Source organism: Merops nubicus, unplaced genomic scaffold (genome assembly GCF_000691845.1).
Source record: "Merops nubicus isolate BGI_N331 unplaced genomic scaffold, ASM69184v1 scaffold875, whole genome shotgun sequence".
NCBI lineage: Eukaryota > Metazoa > Chordata > Aves > Coraciiformes > Meropidae > Merops > Merops nubicus.
Window position 1 is genome coordinate 294,481 of NW_008610127.1, and position 25,731 is coordinate 320,211.

Genomic DNA, 25,731 nt, shown 5'->3' on the forward strand with positions numbered 1-25,731 from the left:
AACCCAAATTTTAGAGACATTTGTGCAACACAGGCATTACTGGTTCCTCTTGAGAAAGGGATAGTTTGCTTCTTTTTCAGTTGGGGGCTGAGGAGTGGTGTGGAGCTGGAAGAAGCAACAAAAAACACTTCAGCAGCCTGAGAAAGAACTTCTAGAAGTTTCTTGAGAGACAACTGGGTCTTTTAAATGAGAGAGACAAAGAGATGAAACAAACACAAACAGCAACATTTAAGTGTCCACTTAGAAAACCCAGGGTATGAAGCCTACTTTTATAATTTAGAAGGACTTGTGACTGAGATTGAACCTTAGCCAGGGAGCTTTTGCATGCTGATCTGAAACTCAAAAGTAAACTTTTTTTGTGTGAAAAAAGATTTAGCAGTCTGGTAACTAAGCAGAAGCAGATCTGGGGATCACAAAGAGAGACCAGCTAAAGACACAGGGGAAGGGAACAGTAACCATTGACACAAAAGGTACCAGTTTAAGACACCAAATCTCTTCTCCACAAGCTATGTGAAATAACTTCTTACCTTTTTCCGTCCTCTGCTCATCCAGGCGGAACAAGTAATTTAGGTACAGTGATGTCCTTACAGAAACAATCAGACTATCTGCCTGCCTATTACCACTACTTTTTTTATTTTATTTTATTTTATTTTATTGTTGGCTTTGTCTTTATATCAAAAAATAACCTCATCATTTGGATTACATAAAGATGCTTTGGATTATGTAAAACCACCTTGCAACCAGTTATCACAAGCAGCTTAACAGTCCAGCATTTTACTTGAATTTATGCCCTTTCATGTCACGTAGCATGAAATGTCTTCTGCATGTTATGAGACATTTTTAACTGAATCCATTGAGCTTTCCTCCAGTTAGAAGCCCAAGAGACAAAAGCAGTCAGTAGATGCTGGTTCAGACAAGCACACTAGAAGGCACTGTGAAAACTGCACCCGAGCTGCATAGACACAAAGGGCTTGTCTTGAATTGCACATCTAACATTTTTACTTGAGGTATTAACTTCCCCTTGAATAAAAAAATTAACATTTTCACTTAAAGATGACAGCAGAGGGAAAGATAAAAAAAAAACTTTAAAAATTCTCAGGCTAAAACTCATGGTTAAACTGTATTTCCTCCAGGTTTCATCACTGCTAAGTCTTTACTTTGGAATTCCATCTACCAGCACCTTATCTCACTGCTGCCATGTAAAGATCCTTCATCTTGTCAACAGCTGTGAGCAAAATGGAAGCATCCTGGAAGCAGTAGAGCAACACTTCAACTGTTTTTTCACATGTTCAATTGTGCCATGGGTAGTTCTTGAAAGACTTGCACTGCAGCCATTGAATTGGATTTGCCACTCTCCTTCCTTTCTGTGCTGAGAAATAAATAAAATCTATAATAACAATGAAGCCAGTACCACAAGGTCTAAAAGCAAGGGCTGGCGGACCTGGAACTGGCACACTTGACAGACAAACAATTACAAACCTGAAGGGGGAAAGAAAAGGTGAGAAAAGGATAGGAGGAGTGAACATTTTCCCTTGGAGCATGTATGAAAATTAATTTCAAACAATCACACAAAGAAAATTGCCAGGAACCCGTTATGGTAACAGTGGAAATCAGCATTCAGAATTCCTGTGGCTGTGATCAAATTAAAAAGAACAAAATTAGCCAGAGAATATCAAATGGAATGGCATGTTATTTACTTTCCTTTGTTCTGCTTTCTTCCACTGACAGAAATTAACGTACACTTTCTTTTACAAAAAAAAAAAAAAAGCCACAGGCAGTGATGGCCTATATATCTGCAGAGATTTACAGCACAAAAGCAAAAAAAAAAAAAAAAGTTGTACCACCTGTACCACCTTTTATCTTATCACTTTGTGCAAACCCTGACTGCCTTTCTGCTTGAGAGGCAAATCACAGAAATTTAAAAGAAATTAAGAAATTCTAGTAACGAGATGTTATGTTCATGTTCTGTTGGTGGAACTTTTAGGGGTCTAGGGAAGGGGGAGGAAGGTTAAAAAAAAATAGAAATCAACACAAATGTCAACATCTGATTAGGGATCGAGCACATTTGCTCTCTGAACTGAGATATTCTCCACAGCAGTTACTTCATGCAGCCCAGTCTCTCACTTCTCCTGCAGCGACACTAATGTATTTCTACAGAAATACAGAACAACTTTTTCAGAAACAGAACAACTTTATTCTCTGCAGTTCTGTTCAGAAGAAAAAAAAAAAATCAAACCTGTTTTTCACGTTAGAGCACTGACTAAAAAGTTGCATCACAAGAACACAACAGACAGCACTACAGCAACCGGGCAGATGAGTGATTCCTGTAGCTCGATGCCGTTGTGCTATTTTATGTCTCCTTGTCTTTCCAGCGCCTTCACTTACTCTGGGCATCTTGCTTGTAAAGGTTCCAGGCTCTCTTATGGACTGAAGCCTCAATACTCCAAATACATTAATGATCAACTGACAGCTCTCAATTTATAACTGTATTGACTAACTTCAAAAAACATCCAGAAAATAACCATTAGGTGAAACAACAAGACCATGAAATTCATGCCATCATTATAAACTATAAGCCAGCTGTTTTACTTTCTGAAGTGCCTTTAATTTCATTTTATTTTTTCCCTAAGTCACTACACAAATGTCATTGCCAAAGACTTATCTCTTCCAAAGATGCTGGGACAGTACCAAAGCAGTCATAAAATCTAAACATACTTCATAATCAAATTAAACAATGCTAAACAAGACAAATGATTATACTTAGCTGTATGCCCTGGGCTTTCTAAGATGGTCTAAATAAATCACCGCTCCCTTTCACATGTCCTATGCAATTGGACTGAAGCCTGAAAAAAATACAGTTCAGAGCTTTCTTATACTTTCCCCAGTTTATTTAGAAGTATCTTGTATTCTATTCTAGATCTGTCATTCAGAAAATATCATAACTACCACCAATTAAGTTTCATTCCCCTTTATTTCACAGAAGAAAAAAAAAATATTCTATGCATAGATGGTCTTCCTTTATCCTTGTTCCTAAAAAGTTTGTACATAATCATATGATACATATATCATGATGTATGTATCACTTGTGTAGAAATCCTACTTTTTCAGAAGCTTTATTTTGGGCTGTGGCTTGTTTCCATCTTTCTTGTGATTGTCTTTCCTCTCCTTCTGCAACCTAAAAATTATATAATGTTCAAGTACTTTTGTTTTCATACTAGCCCTTAACTGCCACCTCAAAGAACATCTGTAGGTTGTTTACACATAGACTGGCATAATTTCTAGCAGCTCTTACCTGTCACAAGAGACTTACAGTGAGCATGCTGACAGCCAAGCTTATTAAATATGCAGAACTAACACAGATGACTTCATTTCTTCCGTTTTGTAGCTGTTAATTTTTTCTCAGCCTACAATTCTTCTAGAATAATGTTCATTAAGCTTCAGCAGAACCAGCTTGAACCTCCAGGGAACACACACGTTCTCAGTGTGCTGGACCTTAATAATATTACAGTCTGAATTTGCTCATGAACAAAATCTTTGTTGCCTTCTCAAATTTTGATTAGGAACCTTGAATACTAAAGATTAACACACTTCACCCAGTGCATAGTCTTAGACTGAAGCATAATTGTGGCTTATTCTTAAGTTCAGCTGCCTTGTAAGATATTATCTACACATTAGCATAAGCTATCTTTCATTCAGTTTTCACATTTTCTATTTACTCCATGCAACTGTTCTCTCTCATTTCTTCTAGTATGAACAGATTACCTGTTAACCTAAAATCAGAGGTGCATTATAAATGCATGGGAAAAATTAGTTGTTCTTCAGCCTCACTACAAGACCATTTCACTGAACCACACTACTCTCCACTGCTACTGTCTGCAGATCAGTATGTGTACCAACAACTACCCAAGTTCCCAAATGAATATTGTCTTTTACGCCACAGGAACAGGTTAGTAGCCACAGACAAAGCTCAATTAGCTGTCATATTACATGAGCAGGCTACAGTTCTACCCTCCTGTTACAGCCACTTACCAGCAATACCAAATAAAACTATATTCTAAGTTTTAGCAATGCTGTTCCCTCTGACACTTCTTTATTGAATGTACCCTAATCAACAGCTGACAGTAACTTTTAGCATCAACTTATGAGACTGCTCTAGAAAAGAAATAACACTCTTGAAGTATAGAAAGCTAGTCTTTATTTTAGACTTTTCCACTCGAACATATTATTGAATGATAATTTAAATAGGAGGGTTTTTTCACAGGAAATCGTGCTAGTCTTCAAGACTGATCACAACTTCCAAAGATTTCTCCACAATCACAATATCCAAGAGTTGAGTTGGTATGGTTTTGTTTTGTTTTGTTTTGTTTTTTCTCCATTCTTTTCCAATTAAAACAGTTGTTGCCACCATAATTCAAAGGAGGAACACATTTTAATGCTGTTTGCTAAAAACATCCCCTCCACTCCACTCCCCATTTCTATCACACAATCATCTAAAACACTTGCAAACTCTGTATTCAGGTTTTTCTTGAGGGGGGCTACTTTATCCCTATGAAAAATGGTCATGACCACACCTCTGCAATGGAAAGAAGGAGAGGAAGGAAATACATTTGCTTTTTGCTAAAACAAAATTGCCATGCTCTCCTTATCCCATAGCACCTTGGGCCTCAAATCTTTAAGTTTATCATTTCAACAGTAACACAGAACTCGGTCATCTAGCAAAAAGGAGCATTTATGAAAGACAAAATGAACATTTAAGAAAATAAATCTAACTTAGTCCAAAAGTCATAGAATCCACTTGTTTTAAAACTCTAAACAATTGTAACTAAACCTACATAAGAGCCTTATCATATCAGCTTGAAGAGAGACAGGGCACATGGAAGGTCATGTCCACATCCAAATTCTTTAATAAAAACCTCTCAGTTGCCTGCCTTATTTTCATTCATAATTACCCTTGTATAGAGGAAAAAACGTTGGTTTGTTTTTTTTGGTTTTTTTTTTTTTTCTTTTTTCATTATTGGGACTGAGTCTTTCACAATCTGGCTATTTGGCTAAATTGTCTGCTTACTTGTAACAGCTGAATTGTTTAAGACCCTATTCTTTTCACTGAGAGCTACAGGAAGAAATTCCAGAGCTAATTTATCACTGCAGTATTGGGCTATATGAAGTGAAAGATAATGGCCTGCAAATAGATATATAGCTATCTCACTGAAAACAGCTGAAGGACTGCTGTTAGGTCCTGATGCAAACACATAGCAAAAAAGTAAAATTAATTGAGAGGCTTTTCTTCTTAATGTATACTTCTCTCTGTAGTGAACAAGAGAGAATATCTACCAAGACAGTACAGTATTTGATGTGTAAATTCAAAATAAAACATGAAGGGTGACTGATTAGTTCAAGGTTAATAATGCATTCTTCCTTAAAGGAAACAAACAACAACCAAAACAAAACAAAACATCATAGTTCAAACTGAGTCCAAAAACAGCAGGTGAGAAAAAGCAGCGACCTCAGATGACTGTTCTAGGACCACATCCCAAAACTCAGCACAATTAGCACTAATTGGTCAGCAGTCTCAGCAGAAATGCCAAGAATTGAGCAAGCACAGAAAACAGAAGTCTCTGCCTCTCCCCTGGAAGGATGCTCTCTTCAGGTCAGAAATTTGTAAGACTAGTGCAGACAAGCCAGCACTTGCCCTGTTAGCACAACGCGGGGCCCACAGATACAGAGTTCATCAGCAGCTCAGGAGTATCCACAGCATCAACAGCATCTCAATTCATTGCTTCACTTGCAGCACCAAGTGAAGCAACATTACCTATTTACTGGTGTATGCATTATACACCAGTAAATGTAGTTCCACTACAGCTATGAAGAATTGCTTTGGGTAGCACAACACAGGACATCAATTATCAGGAACACCACTGACATCTCCCACCCCTGCTCGATTACTCAGCTACATGGGACTGCACAAGTTATTTCTGCTGTGGAGGAAAACGCTTTGCAGCAAAGTATATCCAGAGTGCCCAGCATGAAAACATCACAGGGCAGCCAGAGAGCCACGCAGGTCTGCAAGCAGTGGATATGAAACAGGAAGCTTGCAGGACAGCTCTGGAACATGAAGACTCATAGTAGTTTGTCTTGATTAAAAACGGAGAGAAAGGCAGAAGGGAAGGGAGAGCTCTGGAAGAGTCCCTGATGACCAGCAGTGACAGGAGAGCTTCAGTCAGCACTATCTTCCCAGCTACACAGTGAGTGCAGGTTTCTTAAAAATAAGCTCAAAACGATCTGCATGAGGCAGAAGACAGGACGGTCAGTTCTGTAGACGGGAATTGGTGAAGCACTATGTTGTTAGGCACCTACTGCTTCAGGACTTCATGAATTTGGGCAAGGTAATTGAGCCCTAAGAGAAGAAGGCAAAAAAAATTGCTCCTTGAAAAATGGCAGCAATCAAAAAGCACTATGGTAAAATACTACAGTAAGATGATCTCATATATCAAATATTGATCCAGCTCCTGTAAACACGTGAAGTTCATGGAAGTCAATTTTCCCATTAATCCTACATTCACACCTTAATAGAACTACCCCATATTTTATATTCATTTTCATTCTTGCTGCAATAGCAAAATATTTTCAGCTCAAAAATCAGACTTGCCTTTAAATTTAAGAGGATTCTAAAAGCATGTCCTGAAATATTTCACTCATCTCCTCTCTCTCCTCCTTTCCTCCCTTCCAAAATACTGCTGAAATGTTATTAAAAGAAGTTATATCCTAGAACCCATCATCTCTCCCTGTTAAGCTGCATCGGGCTTGCAAATACAAATGACTGGTGCAGCAGTTAAAAATACCAAATTTATGAAGTTTTATGTTCTCTCTTATTTTGTTTCTCCTTGTTCTTTCGCCTCAGAGAAACAATTTTATTTCTAGGAATCCCGATACATACACAGAACAGTAGAGTTTTCTCTAAAAAAGGATTTACAATAAAGCATTCAATTACACACTTACATTTGAAACTAATCATAATTAGATGAATGGAAAAACAAAGTGATTACATTTATGTCAGCCTCATCACTCAAGATGTGCACAGCCTTTCTCTGAAAGAGGCTAGTGGCATGTTCTTTTGTGTTTTGAAATCACTGCTTGAAAATGTAAAAGGAGTGGTGGGGGATGGTTAGATGAGAGGAATTTCCATGCTACATTAGAGTGCCTTCTCATCACAGCCACAAAATTCAGCTACACACCAAACGTCTGACTGTACCACAGTGTTACCACTGAAGTTACACTATAACAAACATTCTGCAAACAAACCCATGCTATGGCTCTACAGCCAACTCACAGCAGCCTTAGATGTAAATCCACATTCAGCAGAGTAGTCAGTTTTTCACGTGGGGTAAAATCAAAGTTGCTTTTGATAGGAAGTAGACAACACAGCTGCAGATGAAAAAAGTTTTATAGTTTTGGCTATTTAGGCTTCACTCATAAGCTGCTTGGGGCACTAGCACAGAGAATGGTAGAAAATCTCAACTGGGAAGACCTTTGGAGGTCACACAGTCAAACCTCCTGTGCATTTCAGGAGCCAGTTTCAAAGCAAGGACTGACTGCTAAAGATCTTATCCACTACAATTTTGAACACCTCTAGAGACAGAAATACAACAGCCGCTTTGGGCAGCCCACTCCAGTGCTCAGCTACACTTGCTGTGCAGAATTGTTGCCCTTACCCTCCATTCCCCTGCTGCAGCTTATTCCTACTGCCTCTTTTCCTTTCACAGGGCACCTCTGTAAAGGGCCTGGCTTCACCTTCATCTTCTATAACAACCACTCACCAGGTAGGCAGTGACAGTATTCAGAAACCCCTGGAGCCTTCTCCCCTCCAAATAAAGTGAAGCCAGCTCCCTCCACCTCTATTCTTACATCACGTGCTCCAGCCCCACACACAGCACCCTCCCCAGTCTCTCAGTGTTTCTCAAATTGAGGGCCTGAACCCAGCCACGGTGTTCTAGACATGACCTCATGAGTGCTAAGCAGAGAGGAACAATCTCTTCTCCCCACGTGATGGCTATCACCTTGCTCACACAGCCTGCACCAACACATTGGTCTATTCCTCCTCACAGCCAGAAATTTGCTTTGGGGTCTTTTTGCTGGTTTGGGTGGACGGGGGGGAGGTTTGTGTGGTTTTATTTGTCTGTTTTTGTTTGTGTTTTGGTTTGGTTTGGTTTTTTGTGTGTGTGTGTTTTGTTTGTTTGTTCTGTTGTTTTGTTTTTGTTTTGTTTTTTTAATTCTTTGGATTGGTCTTTTTGTTGTTGTTCATACCCACAAGTGCTGGTTCTTAACAATCACCTTCCTGGTTTTTTACGCTTGGAAAATGCTTACTAAACTAAACCATTGCTTGGGGACTTCCTAAAGCATTAGCAACTGACATCTGGCCTACATACCAAAGCCCCTGTCTTTGGCACTGATAAACTGCATACAAAGGTGCAATTTGATAACAATGAATAATTAAATTCCATTATAGCTATTACAATTTTACAATTCTAATTTCATTTGTTGTCCATATTTCTAGTTTTCATGTATTTTAACTAACTGAATAGTCATTTTCAGCATTCACCTGCCACACTTTTTAAGAACTATTAAAAACTTTCTCTCTTCAGCCTTTCATTGCTACCACAGCTGCTGTGATTATTCTATAATAAAGGCCAGTAACAAATAAATTTTCATCTCCCAAGACTTCCAGATGCCTATCATTTCAAGTCTTCTCCCACCAGTTTTCAGCTTTCCAACTTTGAATTCATATACAAAAAGATAATATACCTATGTCATTAATTTTAAACAATATTTGACTTATGTGCCTTCCTAGCCTATTCATGTTCCTCCAAATGATAGTTTTCTTATCCTTTCAGTCACTAAACACCATCATGCTGTCTTGTTGCACTTCAAGCTCTGTAAGTCTTCATTAGCTGTGCATTAACCCTGTTCTGCTTACCATACACACGTCACGTTTCCTCCCACCCCTGCACATACAATATTTCATTAAATCACAACCGATGCCAGTTCTTCCACTGTCATTTTCAACGCAAACAAGATGTGGGTGTTTGAAGGTGAGGTAGTTACCATTTACACTTCTCAGTTTTTACAGTGGTGAATCCCAAACTCATGGGATGCTGATCATTAGATATTATTTATTACATCTCCAGTTTCAAAATAGCTTTTTTTTCCACCAGTATACTTTAGCCTCATTGTATTTCAGTAGATAAGTCATTTTTTCCAAGGTTTCCATTAATTCTGGCCTCCTCACTTCTAAAAGGATTTATGTCCCTTAAATTAAAAATGTTAATTAATTAATTAAAAATGTCCCTTATACTACTAGAACAATATCAAGCAGTCCAGACTTCACTTTCCCATCTTAAAAAAAAAAAAAAAAAACAAAAAAAAACAAACAAACAAACACTTGTCTGTATAATTAGCAATACTTTTGATGACAGAGGCACTGCTTCATTTTCCAAGCAAGAACTAGCTCAATACAGTAGCCTGTTTTTGGACATGCTTCAAAAGTTATTGTTCTCAGTTCTACTTCCCAATAAATATGTACTATGCTGCTGCTACAATGTCTTCATCCACACTTGATTATCTGCATTTTATACCTGAATGTGATCAAGTGTCAATGTTCTATTTTCTAAATCAACATGAAGTCACGTAAGCATTAGAAAACTTAGTTGAATTCATTTGAAACAATATTAATCTACCCATTTCTCACCACAGTCCTTCATGCTCACCCCAAGCTTCACATTTTTTGAAAACTTCATAGAGACAGAGTCTTTCCTGTTACTTTAAAAATTCAACATAATGCAAATGTTCTCTGGAATGCAATCATCACTATCACAGTAAAAGAGGATTTTGGCTGATCCCAGCATTTACTGTGCTTTTAACTTCCTGTGGCTTTCTAAATTTAACACTAACCATAAAAAATGAAACAGCAGAAAATTAAATAATTGCATTTTAAGTTACACGTTCATAAAAAAGAACCACGAGATACATGTTTCTGATGCAACTTTTCTCTTCACAGCTGAGGAAGTCAGTAACTAACCTAAGTTCCAATGTACCACTTAAAGAGTGAAGACTCATGTGGGATCAGGTTTGAGATTTCAAGTATTTTACATGAAGAGGGCTGATTATAGAGGGTTCTTCTGAAGAAGTCATCACAAAAGAAATGAGAGATTTTTCTCTCAGCTACTAGCTGTGTTCCTCAACCCGTTCTCCAGTGGATGAACACTTCAGTCCCTGAATGCTAGCAATGTGTTTCAAAAATGCCACAGTCAAGTTCCACAAGCATGACAGACATTTTCAAAGTAATCATTTACCTGCCGGATAGAGATGCACTATTCTTTCACTTCTGTCAGGGGAGTCAGAGCAAGCTTCCCAATTTTCTACTTTGCTTTCATAACTAATACTGTAGTTCTGGTCTCTCAGAAGAGATCTGTTGATTTATACTTTACCATGATTTCTTCTGTTCCAAATAAAATTCTAAATTCTTTCTTGTCTGAGCTAGTTTGATATATTCAATAGAATATACTCTCTAAAGAACAATCACATATTAGCAACAACACAGAGCAGATGACAGCCCCTACAAAACGTTTTTCTGGTTGCTTACTTTCAGTGTCAAAATGTTACAAAAGAGTTATGAAAAGCTGCTAAACAACAATAAGGCAAAACTTACTTCATGTAGTCCTGACAACACAAGGCTAAGTGTACATATTTTGCCTTGGTATGCCACCAATCTCAGCGTAAAAGAACCAAGCAGTCACACAGTGAAAAATTACACCTGGCAAAACTCGCCTTGCTGTGAAGAAATTAGTGAAAGAACAAGCAGCAGCAGGAGAAATATCCTAAACCTTGGATTATCTGGTTTTTAGTAATGCTGTAACATGTCACCCAAGTGTTTCTTTTTGTTTCTGATTTTTAGAAATTTGCAAACTTAAGACAATGAAAGCTGAGTGTTAGCATTGCATGAAGCTGCTAACAACAGGAACTTTCTCCAGTACAGATAATAATAAAGCTTTGTTTACTCCTTTATAGACAGTGCTTTTTAAAACAAACACTAACTTCAAGAATTTGTCTTAAATGTTTCATTGTCAGTTTTTTAAATATTTATTTCATTGGGACTCTGTTATGCTTCAGAGGACACTTCACATGAAACATTTAGATGCTAGGGCATGAAGCAACTACCCTGTGCATAATGCAATAATTCATATACTCTATAGTAAACAGCTTCTCTTTGGCAGCACTAAACTATATTAGTGTATCTGCAGAGTTCACAAGGCAGGTACAAACTTGTGAAATTCGAAGGACAGAAGTATAGAGAGCACTACAAGAAATCCTCCCTGACATGCTGTCATAGTTCCCTTTAATCTGTAATTTCTGTACCTGTTTGTCATCCAAGTATTAACATTTCCATCACCAGACTCCCATGTATCATTGCCTTACATTGACACCTGCTGGAAGTGACTGGGATTGTAAACCATTCCTCTTTTCCTCAGTCAGTCTCACTTAATTCTACAGACAGACCAACAATTCTACTTTCATTAAACTAAGCACAGACATCTGAAAAAACTAAGCTGTGTGACATTTTAAACAGAAAAACAGAGAATGTAATTCTAAGCTATGCAAAAATTCCCAAGGCTATCACTGCATGGATGCTCAATCAGAAAATATATTTTAATAACAGACTTTGAGAAGAATTTTCTACTACCCCTTGGGTAGATTTAAACTCAACAAATTAATTATTCAACCTTTACTAAGCTCTCAGGCTAACTAGCGAATAATTATTACTGCAAAAGTCACAAAATAGGTCTTGTGTAACAAACATTGTTACAAACAAGCTTATGCACAAAATGTGACTAAATAGGTTTTCAAGCACTTTTAGTTTCCCAGTGCTTATGAAAAGACAATTAAAAACCATATCTTTACATTAATGGAGAAAGATTTGCCTCATTCACAAAAGCAAACAGAGCTGTTCAATGACAGAATCAATGAAGAAAAGAGTAACTGAAGTATGCTTCTTAAAACAGCTTGTATATACACAAACTACAGTCTATCATTCTTCATAATGAAGATACACCTCTTAGTACAGCTTTGTAAACAGAGGCACACCAAAACACCCATTTGAAAACAGTATGCCAGAACTTCCTCCACAAGCTCCACTGTTATGAACCATGTACCAGATTATACCCTTTTCTCACTTACTTCCAAACTCTAGTATAGAGGTGGGATCTCTTTTACTTGATGCATTTTTTGCATTTGTCATAATAAAAATAAAACATTTCAGACTGAAGCAAGTGTTATAAGTTACAGTGGCTTTGTTTTATCCTTGGAACAAGAGGTGATCATGCACTTTGGTCTTCACATACCTTGCACACAACTCAGGAACAGTTTCACAAGCAAAGGCAGTTTTAAAGTACTACATGAAGTAAAAATAAAAAAAAAAAACAAAGGCAGCCAAATAGACTATCTACAAGGTTAAGTCAGCATACAGCTAAAGACCTCTCCAATTTTATATTTTTCTCAAGTTAAGAAGCAGGATTCTTATATTAAAGTCCAATAACACATGACAGTATGGCCATTCCACAGAGGCACCAGCACCGCAGCAGTATTAACTCATGGATTTTACAGAGCAGTTTGAATATATATTTTTTGGTTTGTTTAACCCAGTAAGTGATCTTAAAAATTACTTTAAAAAATGCTTTTTACTAGATAGCTTAGAATATTGCAACAGTATTAAAGTTCTGAACTACTGAAACAGGGAGGTGAGTGTAAACACAGTCTCTTTCTGGAAGCAGAAATAGAAAATAGTCATCCAGCAAGATGTAACAGCAAAAACAACAATATGAGTGGTATCCTCTGTCAACAAGCTTTTACTCCAACTTTTCTTTATTTTCTAATCTCTGAAAGAACTCTATAAATACAGGCACATGATGTCACAATTTCATGGCTGCGTATTAGTCTCTTGAACTCGTTCCTAATTAAAAGTTTGGTAAAGCTCAAAAGCAAAAACATGGGGCATGAAAGGATGCAGTTATTCTACATAATGGATACAAAGGAGTTAAAGTACTGTATTTACCAAGAATTAGCCAACTTCTTTGGAAAAGAACATGTAGTGGTATTTCAAAAAAAAAAAAAACATCACTGAACATTAACAGTTCCCTTCCGGACACTTATATGGTAGGCAAAAGAGCACTTTTTTTTAAAAAAAAAAAAAAAAAAAATAAATGTATCACTCTGACAAGCACAGGGGTTTGGTTTCTTTTTGTATTGCATTCTTCAATAAAACACACACATGAGAGCATGACAGGCTTTAAAAACACCCCAGATAGCCTAGACACTTTTGACAACCAGCCCATTGTTGTCTTTCTGGGATAAAAAGGAAAGAAAATAAGCAAGTTAGCATCAGACCCTCTCAAGATTTAGGGCTTAGGTTTCTTACCTTACAGAGCTTCTGGTAACGGGGAGAAGAAACTGCCATCCTTTGTAAACGATGCAACAACACCACAACTTTCTGCAGAGATGTTCTCACCACAGCCATCATTTTAAGTTTGCCACACTTCTGAATACACCTCAGAATTTGCATTATAAATGAAGAGCAACTATCATTTCCTCCTGGTCACTGGACAATGATTTGCCAGCTTTCTGAGCATGCTCTCTTCCAGGACTGCTTTCGTGAGCCACAGTGTTTATATGTTGCAAAGGCAAAGGAGGTTGATACAGCATAAGTTTCTCTCCCAAAATAACCCCACGAAACGAAGGCAAAAAAAATAACAGCCTTCGCAGATTCTTCTAACCGGCGCTGCTCAGCTCTGCTTGTGCAGAGGGTGAACGAAGTTGTTGAGCAGCCAAGCTTCTGCCACCGTTCAGGAGTGCACTAAATAGCCAAGAAGGGTTATTAATTTAAGGCTGAAAGCGGCCAGATCAGAAAAACAATTCCTCCAGGGAGACGGCTCCGGTGTGTCACAACAGTTGCTCTCCCCCAGCAGCCGCCTGCTCTCGGCAGACGGAGCGCTCGCTGCCTCGCGCTGGGGAAGGATGCGCTCGCTCTCAGACCGAGCAGAGCTCTGCCAGAGCTGTGGAGTGAGTGAGTAACAGCCTGTGTTATAAATCTCCAGGCAGAAGCAGAGGGACACCTGCCCTAATTATAGCAGCCGTACGTTAAAGGCTAATAAATCACACAGCCACTTCGCAAAACTAGATTACCCGCAACAAAAGGAAGAACTGCAGGGGGTAAACCTCTCTCCTATGAAAACTCTTAAGGCAAATTTAGTCAGAGGGATCTCAGAGGGATTCTCACTTGTGCCAGGAAGTAGGGATGTTTTTCAGAAGCTGTTTCCAATCAAAATGTTTTCCTGAATGACTTATCAAGACAAGAAAGAATAGAGGTTGGACAAATTAGAAGCGTACTGTTGCACCATCGCCCCTTTTCTAGCCATTTTTAATTCAAAGAGGTATCATCATTTTGATGTTTTTCATATGACAAAGCAGAATTATTTAAGCTATCTAAGGCTGGCAGTAGGACACTCAAGAGCACGGATGTGTTGTGTTTCACTGCCAGTGAGGCACTCCCAGTGCAATACAGCCAACACAGCCCTGGGGGTGGTGATACTGCAGCGTCACCAGGGACAGCTACTTCTTACTCTGTCCAAAGGTGCTAAGATGAATCTACTTAAACCTTTATTAGAGGGGCTGCCATGGCAAAGGTTCAGGGTGGCCATTATCAGCACAGTAGGTGGTAGACACACCACCTACAGGTAATTGTATTATTTGATGTGCACGGTGCCACACCAAGAGGTATGTACACATTTCACGCGCCTCAGTCCGCACGGTAGGGAGGCACCAAGGGCAGGCAGCGAGACAGGTCTGTGTGAGCCCAGACAAGGCACCACTGAGACAGATGCCAGCATGTTCTGTGCTGCTTTGACTCCTCTCAGGCATTTTCCGTCTGAAGGGATGAATGCCGGGTGCAGGTTCTTCGTATAGGACACTTAAAAACTCTTCCCATCCAATTCTGCTCACACAGCCTTTTCATCCTTATTTTTCAAACCGAATCAATGCTTCTACCAGTCCTCAAGTAAACTCCTTTCACCTGTACTTTGGTTTGTTCCTCATCTATCCAGCACCACCGACAACATCATTTGAGGAAACAGAGCATTCATTCCACTCTGTACATAAGAAAATTTACTACCCATATTCTCCACCTTGCCAGACTCACCTTCTTTCCCCAATTCCACCACTCACTTGAACCATTCCACTGTAATCCATTGCTCCTGGCTCATGTCTATTCTCCTCTCCCACCACAAGTCTCTTCCTTTAACTTACCAGCTCTGGCCTACTATCAATAACTGACATGCTCTTACCAAACATCTTTTGAGGAAACCTATGAAGCAGCACAAGTCAAAAAACACCAAGGCATTTGGAAATAACAGAGAAAGAGTTCAAAACTCTTAGAGAAGACAAAACCCATGGTCCACACCTGCTGCCTTCTTTCAGTTCTGCTTTTTTCCTTCCCAGATAATACATAAGTTTGCATCAAGCAGTAAGACAAACAAACAGCCCCCCACTGATTATAATTTAAAATAAGCCAAAACTTTCAAGTTATTCTGAACACTTCTGCATCTGTAGGCACAGGACTTCACATGCATTGACCTGGCATTACTTCTTGCTATTTCCTAGCTCATTTTCTGGATCTTGCTTCAAATTAGGTTTTCATCTCTTTCAGGTGGCTGATAAACTTTTTGCAACACAGACTGGAGTGTTTCAGCACTAACCTGAAAGGAAAGTCTTCTGCAACCTTCAGATACTGAGAGAATGAAGAAGACTGATAACATAATTGTGAACTTCCTCCTTTTCAAAAGGAAATCGTTACTGCACTCAAACTTTGCATTATTTGCACAGTGCTGTTGCCAGCCTCATATGTTGCAGTGGATGGCAAAACGAGACTTCCACAGTGCCCAGATGCAGTCAAACAAGTTAGCACCAGAACATAATGGAGGGTAGTCCTCCCACGCACACACGCAAATGGCAGTTTAACAGATGTTCCTCTTTTGAAAATATATTACATATAGCAAAACAAAGAACAAATTCATCAAGTTTTGTTTATGTTCAGCACATAGTTCTCCTAAAATTTATCACAGTTTAAACTCAAAGTTTTACTTAATGCACAGGTCTTAGGGGCACAGGTATCTTCACACAGAGCAGAGAAAGTCAAAGCCCTGCATTCCTCTTAAAGTCATATAGATTAAATACTTCTTCTCAAAGAAAGGAACACTTATTTTATACCACTCAACAGGGGAAGAACAGGAAATGATCTTTGTTTAATCAGATACTGAGCTTAAGATCTTGCAAGGGAGTAGGCTTGATTTTTTTTTAAGGTACAGCTAGATGTTAGGGCTTTATTTTATTTCCAAAAGTCAATTTCAACAAATATTTGAAAATGGAATCATTGATTTTGGAGCACTTGCCAGCATCATGATGTGAATGCCTTTAGTTATATTTAAAGTGAGATCGAAAGATGGTAAGGGACAAAGTTAATTTTGGAAGCCATTATACTATGACAGTCTTTGGTATGCTCTACTTCTTTTCATAGTTGAAAAAAAACCTCACTATATTATGTGAAATGAGTAAGTTAAGTGATTATGCTTCATGTTCACTGTGTGTAGAAGCATACAGTCAACAGAAAACGATGGAGAATCAGGTAATGGGATGCTGAACGAGGGGAGGCCATGCCCAAACACCTACATCTACCTTCTCGATGGGAACAACTGAGGACAAGGGGTATGGTCAAGAGCTGTTTACAGGCCTTCTCCACACATCAGGCAATCTTGTCCAGCAGTTCTCCCCTCACAAGGCACAACTCTGGCAACTTTAACCAGACTGTAACACAATGAAGGAGGGTGAACAATATTCCACCACCAAGGTGCTTCACAGCTGCACATAGCCAACAAGAAAATTGGGAGATAACAGCTTCATCTTGGTGTGATTGACTACAGTGAATGCAAGGTACTGAAGAAATAGGTCTATTTACACTCAGCATTGCTTCATGTTGTTAAGTTTCCTCTGGCCCTGTTTTAGCTCTTCCACCTCCACTACACTACTTCAGGGTTTCTTGCCAACAGAAAGTATAATGTTAACTTCTAGGTGTTGCCATTACGGACTAGTGTCAGCATTTCCCAAAGAGCCACATTTCTACAGAGGAGTTACCCAACTGACCAGAATTATATAAACATCTGCAGCTGACATCTCATCTTCAACAGAAACAAGCTTCCACAACGTTTTGTTCTCTTCCTTATGATTACAGTGAGCCGCTTGCTATCAGATACTTTCAGCTGTCTTGTTTCATTTAAATTCAGTGTAGATATGTTCAGATTAACAGCACCACCGAAAGCAGTGCCTTTTTTTTTTTTTTTTTCTCATTATAAGCTGCTCAAACCCCATGAACTTAGACCACAGACAACATTATTCCAAATCCAGAGTGCAGGATTTAATTACTGATCCAGCCACCCAGTTCTGCGTTTACCAAAATAACTGCACTAAATAAGGCACGCTAATTGAAGGAAAAAATATATTAGAACATTGAGGAGAAAGATGACACATCAACAGCATTCGCATCAGGTTCATAGGACAAAGAAATTCATGTACCATAGAAATACAAAACCCTTTTAGCCAGTTCAATCTTTTTCTGCCACAGACCCAAAGATATTAATTTTTAAGAGCTGCAGGGTCCTCACACCCTTTCCTCCTCTTTTCCCTCAAAACACTGTGCCCTTAATGCACACTGAATCCAGCTCCTCTGTCCCCTTCCTATCTCCCCCCAAAGGAGATGTATGGGATATGCAGTCAGGAGAAGGCAGATGGAGTAGTACCCAGTTAGTTGATGCTTCTCAGACAGGAAGAAGGGATCTCCCTTGTACATTATAGACAAGTGAGGGTATCCATATATTAAAACCAAGTGTAAGTGCTGTCAGTTACTCTCCTCAGATATTTCTTAGGTTGCCCATCTGCAGCCTGTACAGGAAAGCAGACCAGCTGGGAAGCAGCTGGGCAGCAGAGGGGGGAGAAAAGGTGATCCAGGCACAACTTCTTGGACTGCTGAAAAAGCAGGAGGAGAAAGGTGGCAGGCAGAGATAGGAGACAATGGAGCTCAGGAGGGCTTCACTTGGAGGGAAGTGGATTGTTCAATTGGACACTCACACAACATGACTTGGTATACACTTCCTGAATACAGTCACCTTTCCGAAGGATATTTAAAAGCCCTCAGTGCTACAGGTATCCACAAAACATGTATTTCAAACCTTAAGAAGAAGAATCTGCTTTCTTTGATTTCTAAAATACTAGTTTTTAAACATATTCCAATAGGCTGCAGATTTCCCCAGCTTAGCAGATCTCTCTCCTCCTTAACATTTGCCATTGAGAAAAAGTATGAGTAACAGCAGTATTTATTTTCTCACCTGCATCTGCTTTCTGAGTTCCCTTACGCAGGCACTGTCCTGAGCAGTGTTCTCACGCTGGGATGCATCTGCTAGAACATTAACTGTCGTCTCTGCCTCTTGAAGCCACTTGAGGAAGCTCTCCAGATCCTTGTGTGAGGCCTGTATTGCCTTCAGCTCTGTCTCCAGGAAATTCTGCCTATCAACAGCTCTAAAAACAAGACAAGTGTCAGAATATTCCTCCATGACACACAGCATTATATACACCGTAATGAAACAACTAAAATGAAAACTAAAAGTTACTTGTATTAAAAAACTATACATCTGTCACAGCTTGTTTTATCATTATATCATTGTTGCTCTGGCTCTTTTAGCTATAGCTACCCACAGATGTTCTGAACTGGTTACATATGTCACAGCCCTTTTTAAAAAAACATGTGGAAGAAACTTAGTTATTAAGTAAAAACCTAGCTTTTCCTTTCAGTATTATCATCATGGGCTTATGCTAGCCCAAAGAGGAGAAGTGTTATTTGCATGTCTGTAAAGTGTGAATGCTTTTCCTCATCAATAAAAATCATATGGAGTAGAAGCACGGAGGGTTTGGGGGATTTTTTTTTTCCTTCTTCTTTTACAGCAAACAGAAACATTTCCCTAACTTTGTTAAACTGCTGAAGGATGAAAAGTCAAATACCTGTCTCTTTCTGCTAAAAGACAAGACTTTTGACACTATCAAACAAACAGAATAATATACTGCCATCAGCACGGTCAAGCCATGCTAAACGTGCTTAAATCTAAAGAAGACTGACAGAATATTGTCCAAATTTTCAATCAAGCCAAAAGATCTCTGGTTCATACAAAGACAAAAGTTTTTGTTTGTAAGAAGAATTTAAGAGATGCAAGGAACCAATTCAAAACCTTTAGATTATATTGTTGGTAAGCAACTTCAAAAGATTTCCTAGAAAGACAATCACATTTTACTTCTGCATAACAGAACTGCCTCCTTGTCATTGAACTGAAACTCAGATGGAAAACTGTTATAGTCAGCAATTTTAAAAGCCCTGATTAACAATGTTAATTAAAGCATGACAAGCTAAATTAAAACCATTTGAGCCTGTAATTCTGCAGTATCTCTTTTCCCAAAATAAGGATAAAAGAAAGAAACAAGCTGTCCCACACCAGCACATTGTACAGAAACCCCTAACAGGGCTACTATCTAGAATGCTGCTGCTAAATAAGAAGTTAAATTTCATTCTCACATCAAGCACTAACCATATTTTAAGATTCCAGGGGTAAAGTGGTATTTAATTGAAACTAAGATAAGGCCAAAATACGCAGTATCTGACATTCTCACATTAAACACGTTTCTCCAGGCATACTCAAACTTATCTATCTTCTACCTCTTCCTATTCTGCTTAGGGTTTCTTTCCTCCTTGCCAAGCTGTGGCAACAGCACTGCTCAGCATTATTAGGGAATCACTGTGTTTAAAATTACAAATTTCAAAAGTAGTGAGAATACTCTGTTTAAAAAAGAAACTGCAGGAGTTCAGTACCATTCAGGATGGCATTTCAAAGCAGGTATTCTGGATTACTGGCACATCAGAAAAGAGAGATGCAAGGAAAAGCTGCTTTCCTTTAAGGGCAGTAAGAAAATCTCATGCAACCCCAATTCTGCCAGGCTTACATTCCTAAGTATTAGTTAGCATAAGCAACTGAATTTTCTAGAGACTACTTGCAAAACAGTGTTGCAGCCTCCACTTGAGGAGCTTAGGTCTTATGTCACCTCTTAACTGCTTTATCCAAAATAAGACTATGTGAATCATTCCTGACTTCATGCTTGCCCAAGTTTTGGCTACTGCTACATGACTATCAGGGCAAGAAGCTTTCATTCTTGCTTCTCCCTTGAAGCTCTGGAATGTTTCATCCACTCCTAAGAAAATAAATCACATGCTAGGGATTACAAATGGTTTGATAGATACTGCCTAGAAACGATAACCAGCACCATCTCAGAAATTAGAGCACACTAAGGAACTGCAAGAAAAATGTAAAGTAAAAGCATTTGTGAGCTCTGACTTCAAAATCCTTTCCCTCTGCAGGGATTTTTCTTCCCTAGCAGGGGTTTAAGGCCAAAGGTGGAAGAACAAGAGTAACAACAGAAAGAACAAACTGGTAATAAAGTTGACCTTCAAAGAAAACAAAAGGCCCAAAGGATGAAACACTAAGTGACCCAGATCTCTAAGTACCAATGTGCTAGATGAGAATTGAGACAACCTGAACTTTGTCACTAATACCATTCATTAAAGAATGTTATCTTCAGCATGAAGTTTTAATTTCTCAAACTTTCTGCTTGGTTGAAACTAAAAGAATGAAATCCTGTTACAGTCCCAGTGCTGTCATGATATTTGAATTAAAGCTGAAAAGTCCCTTCACTAAATACATACTCCAGAGGCATAAATTAATAGATTTACAACTACTGCTCTAAGATTGCATAGGTCATTTAAAGAGGAGCTGTGTAGCAGTAGCATCAACACTTTTACAGAGTGCACACAAATACTTTCATTTCCTTACAGTAAAGGCCACAAATGTAAAATAGAAAACGGTGGAGAATTCTGTACTAGACATTAAAAACCACTCCATGCCATAAATAGATGACTGAAGTTTTCAAATAATACTAATACAATTAGAACACCCTCAAAAGTCAGAGGGTCCTTCCAGGATGTAAGAACGAAATGTATGGAGAACTTGGAGAACCTTTTACTAATGCAGCTAACTTCAATTAATAGTGATAGTGAAGAAGGTCTAAGCAGATTCTACTAGCAAGGACACATCCAAGAAAAAGAAAACTGTAGCTTTACTATTTAAGTTTTCATGGTATTGTTTCAGGTTTCTGTTGCACCCAGTTATTTCTTCAGTTTTAAACTAAAAATCCACAATGCATTCAAGTGTGTGATGAAAAAGAAAGTCAGAAAATAACATCTGAGACACTACAGGCAGCAACCATAATCCATTACTGAGGCAGCAAAACCACACAGAATTACTACAGTTTTATCCTAAAGTATAAAAATAGAACATGAACAGCTACTGGGCAGAATGTCCAAGTATGTCAAGCTGGGGAGCTTCAATCTCTTAACGTCAACAGTTTTAAAATAAGCTTCTTCAACTTTACATGCTATGGCTACAGTCTTCCTGGTAGTGTTCTTGTGCTGTTCAGGACAGTGATTCTCCCAAGTGATGTTAGAAAGCACCCCTTCCTTCCACAACCTCCAAGCAAGGCACAAATTGTTATTCTAGATCTGCATTTGTAGAGGCCATAGGACCACACACATGCTCCGTGTACAACCCCAGCGTGTCCCGAGATCTGCTGCATGACGTAAGCCCTGTCACTCAAGGTTCACTAGTATTTCTATTTATTGCCTTTAAAGCAAGTATAAAAACCCTGTTTCCCTTTAAAAGGTGCTTTCACTGCACATTCTCCCCTCTTAACTCTACTCTGCTGCTCCACGGGGTTATGTTGAGCAGCACCACGCTCTGGCCACCCACTGGCTCTTGGAGTTCTCCTTTACATTTTGCCCTTAATTAAAAAACGAAGCAGATAATCATCTTCTTAAGGCTGCAGACGGCAAAACAGTAGCCCCAGTGATAATTGAGGAGCCTCAGTTATACACAACAGAATGCAACTGCTTATTATTCCAGACTTTCAGCACATTCAAAAATAATTAGAGGCTTCCAGGCAGGAGTTCTTCTTTCTGGTCACCTGCTCTGAGCAGTGGGCAGGTTTGTGTTAGTTCTGGCCAAAACACTGCAAAGTTTGAATGTGAATGAGACTACTACAGAGCTGTAGTCTACTGTTACTGCTAATGCAACACGGAGCTGTTTCCCTTCACCCACTAACTGCATCTTCGTCTCCAGATATCATCGTTCAGATTAAGTTAATGACATTTTTGGAAAAATTAAGTTTACTTTGAGGACAGAAAGGGTGATCTGATGGTGAAAGTGCTTCAGTATCTAACCTTTATGCCAATGAATGGTCAGGAAGGGCCATTTCAGGAGATGATCTCATCACTATGAACTAGTTCATAAAAAGTAAAAGCCAAGAAAGTTTTGTCAAATGCCAAAGTCCTTCCCACAGTATACTGGAAATTTTCTGAAGAATCACAGAAATAAGTTTTCAGCATCACATAGAATAATTATGAAATAGTTTGTTTACTTGAAAAAATTTTATAACTCAAAACATTTAGATATTAATATTGTATTCTCTCTCAAATCATCATATGGAATGAGCCATACAGCATTTTCCCCTGTTTTCTACCTCATCTCTCAACAGAAGTAACCAAGAAACCAGCTGCCACAAGAGAAGTACAAAATGATAGAAGTACCATTTTCCTCCAAAGAAGGGTAAGAAGACATTCTACTCTGATTCTTTCTTTACCTGCTTCCTGCCACTGCAAAGTTCTCCTCCTCTCACTCCCCAGGACATAACATCAACTTGAGAGGCTTTACTACCTAGGATTTTTTCCCTTTACTGACATCTCATTACAAAAGCAGTTGCCCTTTTTACATAGAGACATGAGTAGACTTTGGTTGTCATCTCCTCTACTCCCATATACACAGAATCAATTTTCTCTTCTGCCCCTCTAACCACAAAGTGTATCATCCTTTCTTTAAGCTTCAGGCACTGAGTCAGACACCATTCTAGATGTTAACTGTCTAAAATACTAAAAAGAACTGCTGCAGAGATTACATTATCTTGCAGGAAAACAACGTTATGCATGGGGAAAGACTGTATTTTCATTAAGATATATTTGCAAATATGTCTTAATAGAGGATGAATAGAAAGAATTAAGTTTCAAGTAAGCCTCAGTTCCTAAGCTCAAGTATTTTCTAGATGAGGGTGCTAGAAGCATAACACTGAGGAACTCAAAGTGCAGCCCCATTAAGGGAAAGTTTCTGTTAGATAAAAAGCTGCAATGAATCAATGTGTCAGAAGACCAAGCTGAATACTTAGAGCCTTGAAGAAAGCACAGCAACAAACGGCAAATACATTAAGGACACCAGAACAAATGAATAGGAGAGGAACTGTTCAAAGACACTCAGAAAATAATAGCTACAGGCAAACCTGAGACTAAACATCAGAGAAGTACTTTTCTCCCTTAAAGAAATCCACTACATAAATGAGAAGTAATACAGAAGCCTATGGTGAACTGTGGGAACTTCAATCATCAAAACTCAAAACAGTTTCACTGTAATTGGTTAATTATCCACAGTAGCCTTAAATGCTGCAGTAAAGCAGACAAAAAGGCTACTAATAGACATGTATACATAGGATATCTTTCAGACACAGCTGCTTATAGAGTGAAACCTTGTAATTACCTTTGGTTCAGATTAACCCAACAAGTGTTCATTTGGTCAGTGGTTTCCTTCACCCTCCTTGTGTCATCATCACGATACTCTCGAAGAAGTTTATTAGAAAGATCATTGAAGGCAGCGACTGTGATGTCACCTCTATGCAAATCCTGTACTAACACCTAAAAAGCGATTCCAGAATGAGACATTAAAATAAAAATTATTTGTCATATTATACATTTTATCATATCATAAAGACATTTTTGCCTTTTTAAAATATAAAAACCAAAAATGTGCACGTTTTTCATCTAGAAATCCTACCACAAAAATCTGTTACGCACAATTGTGTATGACACAAAGTGTCCTGACAATGAACGGAACAGGTGAGGAAAAATTATATTGGCCAGAACCAACAAAGGCTAAAAAAATTCTCTTCTGTTTTACTGGCAACAGAAGTAAAAACACTTAGATATTTTTAGTAGCATGAACAAGCAGCAGCTATAAGTGGCATAAACGAAGCTCACAGCATGAGAAACTGATTTCATTGTTTTGTGGGATTTTTTTTGTTTTTAAGTGAAGAAAATAAATGAGATATGTTTACTTATTGTGGCAGGATATTCATAAGGTGACTTCACTTTACAGAACACTGAACTCAGGATTATTTCTAAATGAAAAAATATGCTTGGATATATGTATGTCCAACTATACCTTATGATCTCCATACTATCTCTGAGCACAAGTCTACTTTCACTTCAGAAAGCAAAGCTGACCTAACAGTCCATTTCTAATCCCCTGCTCATGTAAAGAAAGACTATGAAAAGCACATTTACTGTTTACAGAAATAGCTATGGATCAGGGAGGAATTCTCACAGTCGTACTCCCCGCTTCTTTCCACACCCAGCTGCACCCCTCTATTGTCCTTTCACAAATATATACACGTACAGAAATACACATACACTTTTTTCAACTCTGCTATAGCCCTGTTCAAAATACTGCTCTGATAAGAGCCCCTCCTTGCTGATTTGTCTCTTTAGTTCTCATCCTGTGCCACCTACAGCCTGCCCTTTTCCTCACAGCCACCAGGACAAAGGACATCAGACTTATTGATTTAATCACAGCAGGTTTGCTGTGATATGAAAAGCAGTAAAGATTGTATGGGATTGGGAGGAAAAAAAAAAAGGAAAAAAAAAGGAAAAATGTTGAATATGCCTGGCACCCATCAGAACTGAAATTCAGGATACTTTTAATTAACTTGGTCCATTCCCAGATTCACTAAACTACTGTTAATAGGTTTCTGTGAAGTAATATACATGCTACCTTCTGTGGCTGTAAGCTTAAACTTATTAGTCTGAGGTTCAAGCTTTTTGCATACCATTTATTTGATGCTACACTACATTCATTTCAATTATAAAGCAACACAAACACATGCCTCCTGTTTTCCTCCCAGAAAGTTACTCTCAGGAAGTCCAATACATTAAAAAAAGAAAAAAACTAGAGTTTAGCATGCCCAAAAAGAGTCAAAATTGCCAAATCAGTTGTACAACTAAGTTGTATATTCACACATTGCCTGAATTCACTAGCATTACATAGAGACTGAGAAGTCTTGTATGGAGTTTAAAAAAAAAAAAAAAAGTGTGTAGAAGGTCTTACTTTGTTGTCTGAAATCTGTTTGGCAAGTGTGTCTTTTGGGGCCTGCAGGAGCATACGTAGACGGATCTCACACTGCTCCATGAGGTGCTCCATTTCCTGCCTCTGCTTCTCCCACTGCACGCTGTCTGTCAGCATGTACTTCAGCTGCTGCTGTCGCACCTCCACGCCATGCTGGGTGTTGTCCCACTGGTTCTTCACCTTCTCCACTGTGGAGGACAACACAGAATATAAAAAAGCTGAGGCAAGCATGTAAGTAGCAATAACTGTCACTTAATTCCTAAGATAA

The 25,731-nt window shown here is 38.6% G+C and overlaps 1 protein-coding gene across 1 annotated transcript in view; it reads right to left on the reverse strand.

Annotated features, from left to right (window-relative positions):
* The window catches only part of LOC103773417 (utrophin-like), a gene marked incomplete at its 5' end in the record, with an annotated part of 260,165 nt that overhangs the window by 189,645 nt on the left and 44,789 nt on the right, over nt 1-25,731 (reverse strand). The window contains 3 exon segments of the mRNA XM_008940784.1: nt 18,477-18,666; nt 23,823-23,977; nt 25,446-25,651. Coding sequence (XP_008939032.1) covers nt 18,477-18,666; nt 23,823-23,977; nt 25,446-25,651 — 551 coding nt within the window.